General features: G+C 40.2%; 1 protein-coding gene across 1 annotated transcript; it reads left to right on the top strand.

Annotated features, from left to right (window-relative positions):
- Nucleotides 1-1524: 1524 nt before the first annotated feature.
- ostm1 (osteoclastogenesis associated transmembrane protein 1) lies at nucleotides 1525-8313 on the top strand. Its single transcript, XM_085382601.1, has 6 exons — nucleotides 1525-1970; nucleotides 2242-2356; nucleotides 3642-3739; nucleotides 3822-3932; nucleotides 4331-4496; nucleotides 7251-8313. The coding sequence occupies exons 1-6, from the start codon at nucleotides 1593-1595 to the stop codon at nucleotides 7304-7306; spliced, it is 924 nt and encodes a 307-aa protein (XP_085238727.1). The 5' UTR covers nucleotides 1525-1592; the 3' UTR covers nucleotides 7307-8313.
- The last annotated feature ends 1145 nt before the right edge of the window (nucleotides 8314-9458 follow it).

The raw sequence follows: 9458 nt of genomic DNA on the forward strand, positions 1-9458 counted from the left end.
ATACATCCAGCACCATCATTTTAAACACGGGGGCCCCGCAGGGATGTGTGCTGAGCCCCCTCCTCTTCACTCTGCTGACCCATGACTGCACTCCATCATACAGCTCCAACCTCTTCATCAAGTTTGCGGACGACACAACGGTGGTGGGTCTCATTAGCAACAGGGATGAGACCGACTACAGAAGTCAGGTGAGACGCCTGGCCACGTGGTGTGCTGACAACAATCTCTCTCTGAATGTGGAGAAGACGAAGGAGATTGTTGTGGACTTCAGGAGAATGCACACCCAACATGCTCCTCTGACCATTGACGGAGCGTCTGTGGAGAGAGTGAGCAGCACCAAGTTCTTGGGTGTGCACATCACAGAGGATCTCTCCTGGACGTACAACACCACAGCACTGGCCAAGAAATCACAGCAGCGTCTCTTCTTTCTCCGCAAACTAAGAAGAGCAGGAGCACCAGCCCCCATCATGCACACTTTCTACAGAGGCACCATCGAGAGCATCCTGTCGAGCTGCATCACTGTGTGGTTTGGAGCCTGCAATGCGTCCTGTCATAGAACCCTCCAACGCATAGTGAGAGCTGCAGAGAGGATCATTGGTGTCTCTCTCCCTTCCCTCCAGGACATTTACAGCACCCGTCTCACTAAAAAAGCCCTTTGCATAGCGGCTGATCCCACGCACCCAATGCAAAGCTTCTTCAAGCTGCTGCCGTCGGGGAGGAGACTGCGGAGTCTCCAGGCCAGGACCAGCAGGCTGAAGGACAGCTTCATCCATCAGGCTGTCAGGAAGCTTAACTCCCTCCCGATTCTGCCCCCTCTCCCCTCTCTCCTCCACGGTCTCACTGAACTCTGTCACACACACTCACACACACACACTCTCTGACTCACTCACTGGCCTGCACCAGTTACCAGTCACTTTGTGGAGCATTGGACTGCCATTACCTCATAAGACTTTGTGTTACACTATCTCATACCGTACATTACCAAATCTCCATTTGCACTATTTGCCTATTTGCACTACTCTGCCTGGTTTGCACTCAATGTCATTTACCCTTATATTGTATATTGTATAGCTTTCTTGTTATATGTAAAATTGTATTATATTATTTAATTTTTTTTACTTTAAAATATTTTACTTGCATTTTTAATCACTCTTATATTTAAATGTTCATTTTCTATTTTATCTAGGGATTGAGAGTAACGAAGTTTCTATTCTCTGTATGTCCTGTACATGTGGCAGAATTGACAATAAAGTTGACTTTGACTTTGACTTTGACTTCTAGGAGTTTACTGAAAGCTTACCGCAAGCAGACAAGAAGTGAGAATGCGTGAAATGACAGCCTCGTGGAAGAACTGAGCTTTAAGAAGATATGTAACTTCAGTATTATATATAGGGTATAGGTCTAAAAAAAAACCCAGACTGCAGCATAGCATCAAACGGTATGTACAGTACTCTTGTGTGCTCTGAAGTACTGTACATCCCACAGACTGCGACGTGCTCTCGCGAGATTTCACAGTCACATGATTAACGAGGAAGTCATAGGATCTCCAGAGTGAAAGCCAGCCAGAGATAAATCAGCTGTGTTTTTCAGCCATGTTGCCGTATAATCTCTACTTGTTTTTTGTTTTCGTAGCGATAGATGTTCCCTCTCTCAAGTGTGGAGACGTGGTACATCTTAGCGCCTCAGAGTCAGCGGACAAACTGGAAGCAGTCCCGTCTTTAAGCACCGCTGCGGTCAGTTCTCCCGTGCCCGCCGTGGACACTGGTTTCTCGTTCAGTCTGCTGTCTTCCTTCCCAGAGGACCTGGAGGTCAGCGACTACTGCAGCGACCTGCTCCACATATTCGGTCAGCGGTATGTGGCCTATGTGAACTGCTTGGTGCCCGCTGCTCGACCCGTCAAAGTATGCCAGAGCTGTTACTCTACTTATGGCAGCGTCGTGGAAATCTACAAAAACATCTCGTCAGATCAGGTATGGGCTAAAGCCATTTTCTGTGTTTTTCTTTGCTATGGAAAAATGTCTCCAGTGTTTGTGTGAAGACAGGCCTCCTCACGCGCATCTGTCGTCAGACACCAGTCTTGTGATGTGATGAGTGTTTGCTGGTGACACATTTGAGGAAACAAGCTTAATCCTCGCAACATCTTTTGCTGACCTGTTGAGATGGAATGGAAACACACATGCAGTACCTGTGCAGGCAGAAGGTAACTCGTGAGGTCCTTTTCAAATGCCCCTGTCTCCTCAGATGGGTCCTGGGAATGTGACCTGCAGGGACAGCCTTCTGCGCAGTGATCGGCTGATGCTGGTTTACCAGCTGTACAGCAATCTGGAAAGTCTGTGGGAAGACTCCAACTGTGCCCGTAAGTCTTCTTCAGAAGTATAAAACACAGGATCTCTGCATTTCTGTGAACTTCTAACGCACACAGAGGATTACATCTGGCCTAAAAGTGTGTTTGCTTTGTGGATGCTTTAGTGAAAGTAAACAGCAGATATGTAGAGCTGAGAATCATGTGATTTTCTTTTTAGTTTTTAGAGCCATGTTTGGTTGTGACTACATGATATAATCAGATATAATCAGACAGTTATTTGGGTTGCTTACAAAATATAGTTGCGAGGCTACTTGTAGATCCTCTAAGTAGTCTCGTGTGACACACATTTTGTGTATTTCTGCTGACGTCAGTTTGTGATCTTGGTGATCACTTTTAGAGCTCTGCATGAATAAATGCCTGCTTACATTACCAAACTCTTACACCCATTTATAACGTGCAGTGTTCTGACAAATACCAGTCTGAAAACTAAAGGAAACTGCACTAACATTACACTTGTGATCTGTGGACTCTTAAAGAAACTTTTCAAGAGCAGCTCAAGACTTATTTGTATAGACACACTAGTGGATATTATTGCTGTGTTTTAATAGTTGTATTTATTTGTTGAGTGTTGTTATGAAGCACTTTGTAATCCTTATCTAGAAAGATGCTAAATAAATACAACTTACTTACTTGCACGGTAGACTTTAACATTAATTTCTTCTACTGGCTCAATGCAAAGGCATGTTAGCTCATCCAAGGATCTGACCAATGAACATTCTCAGTGGAACTGGTAGTTATTTCCTCTATTAAAACTTCATGGAAAACGTATCATAAATTCTGCGTTATGACAACCTTAAGTATCTTCAAAAGACAATTCAACACCAAAGCACCAAAATATATTTAACTGAAAAAATTAAATCAGAAAGTCTTGCTTTGTGTTAAATTGTGCAGGCAACAATGAGTGGAGAAAAACAAGACACTCTACCTTTAGCTGAAGTCTGCACACAAAGTCTGCACACGAGTTCCTGTATTTGGTTTGGCACGGCACCTTAGCCATCAGCTATGAAGTGTTTCCTCTTTCCTTTTCTAAAAAGACACTTAAACAAACTTAAACAACTTCAGCAAAAACAAAAGAAAAGCAGCAAGTCTCTACAAACAAGATGCAGGTACTGTTGGATTAATATATTTATTTATTGTTTTGTCTGAATCGTGTTTTTCTGACATTTTGCGTCAGACGTTGACTGCAAACTAACAAAAACTTGGTTCCAAGTGGAGGAAAATAGCTGATGTTACTATAATGCATCTAATGTTTCTGTTTCTATTCCCTGATTTGCAGAATGTGTCACTGGAGACTTGGAGAGCCTGACCAATGACACACTGTACTTCATGTCTACTCTCAATCAAACTCTCACCTGCTTTGAGAAGTATCAACAGGTATTTAGTGAACTGGGCGACGATGTCTGTCTGTCTCCACTGAGTTCATGTTCTGACGTTAGACTGTTGCACTTTTCTTTAGGGGAACCACACAGAGCTGTGCAAAAACTGCAAGAGCGCCTATGGGACACTGAATGTGCTGTACAGCCAAATGGAAAAAAACAGTACTCTGTGTATTGACATAGAGGATGCGGTATGTATGCTGGGAACGGAGATAAGCAGACCTTTTCAAAATGGGAAAAGAGAAAGCTGCACCCTCTAGAGGAATCTGTAGACATCAATAGAGTGTTAGCCCAAAAACTCTCACTTCACCTTTAGCTGGTGACAAAATGAAAGTGTTACCAAGAACTTTTTTGTGTCACTTCCCAAAAGTCTTACCAAACGATATGTTACATGTCAATGTTGAAGATTCATTTTCGACTTTGGACGCAGAGACCTAAATTAGTTTTTGTTTCAGAAGCTTTCAACCTAATTTTTGGCAGATGAACGCGGATGAATGGCATACAGAACTGGAAACCTAAGAGGGTTGAATTCATAGTAATGTTGTTCTGTTGCTGTAGTCAGCTGAATATTGTTATTGCCCTGTTTCAGATGAATATGACCCGCAGACTGTGGAGTAAGAATTTCAATTGTTCCTTCCCCCGGGAAGAGAATGTGCCCGTCATCGCTGTGTCCAGCTTCATGCTCTTTCTGCCCATCATCTTCTACTTGAGCAGCTTCCTTCACTCTGAACAAAAGAAACGCAAGCTCATACACCGTGAGTAACCAGCTTAATTCGCCCATTGTCAAACACAGAGATTTTTTTAGGGAGGGCTTGGGGTCTTTGTAGAGGGGAAAGACTTCACTATCTCTGATACTGGGGGTTTGGCTCTAGATCATACACAATGTTTGAGGATTTCTTTTTTTTGTGTGGAAGGGCGGATTCTGGTAGCCTTGAAGTGTTTAAGGGAATTTCTCAAGACTCAAACATATTTAAGGCAGTGGCTGTGGGATGGATCTGTAGAAGAAGAATAACATAAAAACAAAGGGGTAAATTTAAAAGATGATGAGATGCAAGAATTATCCTGTGCTCAATAATAGCAGCTTGCTTAAGTTAGATTGATAAATAAGTAAAATTGCCTTTATCTTTTTTTATTATTTTAATTAAATAATCATACATATCGCAGATTCTTGATATGAAACAATTGGTTTTTATTCCAGACTCATGCGCAATAAAAACAAGAGAAACAGATAAAACACAATGAATAAAATAAAGATAAAGTAAAAGTAAAACCAAAAAAACTTTCCCACAGAGAAACCAGTCTCTTCACAGCAGATACTGGTAAGGTGGAAACATTAAGCCCCCACTGATCTCATTCTTAGAAGTACTGATATAGATTAGGTTTCATTTAATGCAGATTTAAATGAACAGACTCTTGCAGCTACAAAAACTTAATTTTATGCAACACCGCCTTGGTCTCTTAAGTAATAATCTCAGTCTCTCATTGCCTTATAAGCAACATGAAGTTTGTATAAACTTGCTTTCTTGTAGTTTGTCCACACGTCTGCACATAGAGCGAAGTTTGCAGAGTGTTTCACTCCTAAACCTGAAGAGTAGGATGCATTTAAATACATCATTAGTTATTACCTATAAATATTTTCGTCATCTGTCATTTGAGTTGTAATAAAAATTTAAATTCAATTTAAATTTATGAAATCTCACATTTTTGTCCTCCTTGGAGACTTTGTACCTCACATGTTCCACACCATGAGCTGCTTGAGACCACCACTAATAGGACTAAAGACCACACAATCATCTGCATACATAATAGAGTTCACTACTATAAATCATGCACCCAGTTTTACAGGCTTGCAACTTCTTCAAAAGCTCATCAGCATGAAGATTAAAATAAGTGGGGGAGGTGACAAAATTCCTCACTCTTGACTTTCCTAACTCCAAACGAGGTTTGTGTAGATCACAGGATCAGTAGTTGGTTCTCTAGCCGGTAACTGAAGATTGCCTGATCATCGGGTTGAATAGGAAAGTGTCGTTCCAGTCATCCTCAGATTGTTGGATCTACTCCACATTTTATAATACTGACTCATCTACATCACAATTGCCTCCTGTCATTAACGAACCTAAGCCACTAATCTTAAATCAAAGCATTTTTTGTGTTTAATACCGTTTCCTAATACTCAGAATTAAATCTCTGCAGTGTGAAATTATTTTAGTGCTTGGGTAACATTTTTGCAAATTATGTCCTTAACAGTTGACCTGTTAGACACTATATTACATTTTTTTTTTTTATCAGTGCTGTTTGTGTGCATGGCATTGTCTCTCAAACACAGCTCCTGCTCCATGACAAGTTTTGAACCTGAGATCTTTGGTGAACACTTGTATAAACAAACCTAATAGGGAAAAGTGAAAAAAGCTGACCATTTCTGGGATATACTGTGAACAAGATTCATCACAGTCAGGCTTTCTTTCTTTTAGCTTGCTTGACAAAATCTAAAACCACCAGGTAGAGATAACAGGTATAACAATGCTGGTTATAAACTTTCTCTGCTTCAGGCTTTATGCACACTCACAAAAAAGCAGCATTTCATGGATCACATGATTCTTTTTCCACCTACTTATATCAGAGGGTGGTAAAATGGTGATTAAAAATTTCTAAATGTAAAATATGAGTGAAATGTAACACCACTGCAAATAATATGAGGCTAATGCTACATAAAGTAGTGAATCTTAGGATTTATCACAACGAGCTGTAAAATAAACATTTTAATTCATGTTAGTTAGTTTGCTGTTCTTGTACTGCTGTTCTTTTTGAACTGAATACGCCTCCCTAATCGAATGCATGTAAAAATTGCTTTAGTTTGAGGGCATATAAACATGAAATTAATTGTATTCATTGATCAGATATTTTTGGTGTGTTTCCTGTGTTCTAGTAGCTGCAGTTTCAGTAGTGTAAACAGCAGATTAGAACCATGTGTCACAACATTTATAGATTAGTATTATTTTTTTTGTATCACCAAATTAATATGTGAACATTTGTGTTAAAATGCAACATACAGTTTGTGCTTTATTTGGTGGTTTTAGTGGTTTCAGTCAGGTCGGATTAAAAACCTGCACATATAAATATCACCATATTCCTCTTGCAGAGAATCTACCTTTGCACTTCAAACAGCAATAGTAACAAAAAGAATAATTTAAAACGTGATGCTTCCAGCTGATTTTAAACTGAAATTTGGAGCTAACCCGCTCCTGACCAGGATATAGGCTCAGCAAAAGTTACCATGGTGATTTAGCCAGTGTAAAAGAGCCAATTTAACTGACACAGAAAACTCTTATTTTAAGATCAACATAGCTCGCTCTCACTTCCTAGTACACCCCTGTCTACTTCTGTGACAATGACCGATGCACAAATATTGTAAGCGACTTCCATGAATAGCAGTTGCAGCACAGCTTAGAGCTGAAGTAGCCAGTGCTTCTGATTCTTTCTGCAAAGTAATGTCCGTTTTCTCTTCACAGCCAGGAGAGCCAAATCAAACACGAGTCTGATGAACATTCAGGACAAACTGAGCTGAAGAGGCTGCGCCTGCCTGGAATGGAGTATTGATTTTTGGGAGTAACTTTATCATCTCACTGCCTTGTGCCTGAAATTTGACCAAATCTGAAGAACTTAAGTGCAGCCTGCTCCACTGTTTTCAACAGGCTGTGATATCAAACAGTATTAAGAGGACTTGTTCAGATCTTTCAATTGCAATATTTTTTTTTATTGCACTAAAAGGACTTTGGAAAGGTGATAGCTTTTATATCTTTCTAGTTAATTTTGTTGGGATACCTGGAGAAAAATCCACAGTTACACCACATTTACATTCTGCTTTATTTTGTAAACTTTAACATTAGGGATTTCCATAAAACAGAAATAAGTAAATCATGTAAGTCTTTGAACTTGTAATCACGTGGTCGCTCGTGTTGCACAGTACGCTCTTAATCCACAGGCAGCACTGGCCTCTCCTTCCTTTTTAACTCGTTAACAATCTTCAGGTTGTTCACCGTATCCTGCTGTCACGGGAGTGAGTGGTTGAATGCAATACGAGTGTGTGCGCGTGTCTGTGTGTGCGCGCGCCTGCATGCGCTCTATTTATGGATTGAGAAATGGGTTTTCTGTCTCTAATGTATGTCCAGAAGAGAGATACAAAAAAGAAGCACTTGATGTCCATTACTGGTGATGTATCTGCTGTAAGAAGAAGAGGGGTGCACATCAGCGGGAGGGGGAGTAAATAAAGACATAACACACATAATGGAAGAGCACTCCACAGGACCACACTGTGATGTTACCTGTTTTCTAGTTGGTGTTTTTTTTTTTTTGTTTTGTTTTTTTTCGTGGTTGCATAAAGCTTTTAATGCGCTTTGTTGTCATTTTTCCACTGATGTTTAACTTGATTTGTTAACAGGTTTCTGACTGCTCATGAAAGCGGGTTGATGAAGTTGCTGTGAAGTAATGTACACCTTAATTTTGAATGCAAGAGCTCAAATAAAGAAATTCCCATCACAGACACAGCACAGGTGGTTGTATAGCAATTTAACTACAAATCCTTAGGTATCAATGGCTGTTTAGTTTCATTTAAAGTTTTTTAATCAGGTATTTAAATGCATTTACAGTTTTCCATCATGTGTGCATTTCATTAACATTTTTTTTTCTTCTCATTGACTACTTTTATTTTTGCTGCATGTGTACTTTCATTGGCACTGTGACACAAGTTACATTACGCCTAATGAGTACAATGTCATGCTGTTGTTCGAGCAGTTTCTTTACACAGCAGTGGCCCTTGTTCTCAGGTTACGTGGCCTTGTGTTTCTTGCAACGCAGCTTTTCCCTCCGTCATTAGCAGCTAATCTAAACGTGGGATAAGGATACTTGGCCGAATAATCGCAGCAACACATCCGTTAAACTCCTTTGGCTTTTTGGTATTATGGAGTGGAGCCACTGCTGGCTATCAGTGGCTCAAGAGCATTATGGAGATTCTGAGTCATGTGGTCCGGTTGCGGCCAGCGGAGCAGCTAAAAAGCACGGGGAGGGCGGTGTGGGTTTTGTCATTCGTGCCCCGGAGTTTAAGAATGACAGCTTTGACTGCCGTTAAGCCTCGTAGCTTTTCGGAGGCGTACTGAGGCTGAAAGTCAAGAAATGGGCCGGAGGTTGCCACGTGAAGGAGAAGACCGATGGAAAAGCTGAACTTGTTGTGAAGTTTAGCTGAAAGATCTTGTGCTTACTACTGAAAGTGGAGAAATGCAAAACAATCTCCACTTAGAAGAAGTTAATAGCCAGCTGCAGTTTGGATGCAAATGCTGGAGAATGTGGAGAACGCCACCAGATACCTCCTAATATTTTTGGAGTGTTACTATCATAGATGTCTCCAAAGGAAGTGCATTAAACCATGGCCCTACATAACCTTTAACTGTAACTTTAATAATTCTGTTCGCCGTTACGTTAAAATATATGCAATATGTATGCACCAAGCACTATGATAAAAGTACATTTCACACCCAAAGCGAGGTTTAGAGGAGTAATACTAACCTATCCAGCAATTACATTTTTTACACTTTTAAATATTCAAATATGATAATATAAGTTTCACTTGTTCAAATGTCATCTTTATTAACATATTAATAGATTTAGATTTTTGAATTTTTAAAAAAAAAAAAACTATACATACGCATATAATTTTTTATAAA

This window comes from Rhamphochromis longiceps, linkage group LG15 (genome assembly GCF_057381845.1).
Source record: "Rhamphochromis longiceps isolate RC_006_pf linkage group LG15, R_longiceps_female_GT1.1, whole genome shotgun sequence".
Taxonomy (NCBI): domain Eukaryota; kingdom Metazoa; phylum Chordata; class Actinopteri; order Cichliformes; family Cichlidae; genus Rhamphochromis; species Rhamphochromis longiceps.

Bases quoted from the DNA above. Each gene is read 5' to 3' on its own strand.
- ostm1 (XM_085382601.1), top strand. From the start codon at position 1,593: ATGTTGCCGTATAATCTCTACTTGTTTTTTGTTTTCGTAGCGATAGAT. The intron at 3,933-4,330 runs GTATGTATGCTG...GCCCTGTTTCAG, and splicing joins GTATTGACATAGAGGATGCG to ATGAATATGACCCGCAGACT. The intron at 4,497-7,250 runs GTGAGTAACCAG...TTCTCTTCACAG, and splicing joins GAAACGCAAGCTCATACACC to CCAGGAGAGCCAAATCAAAC.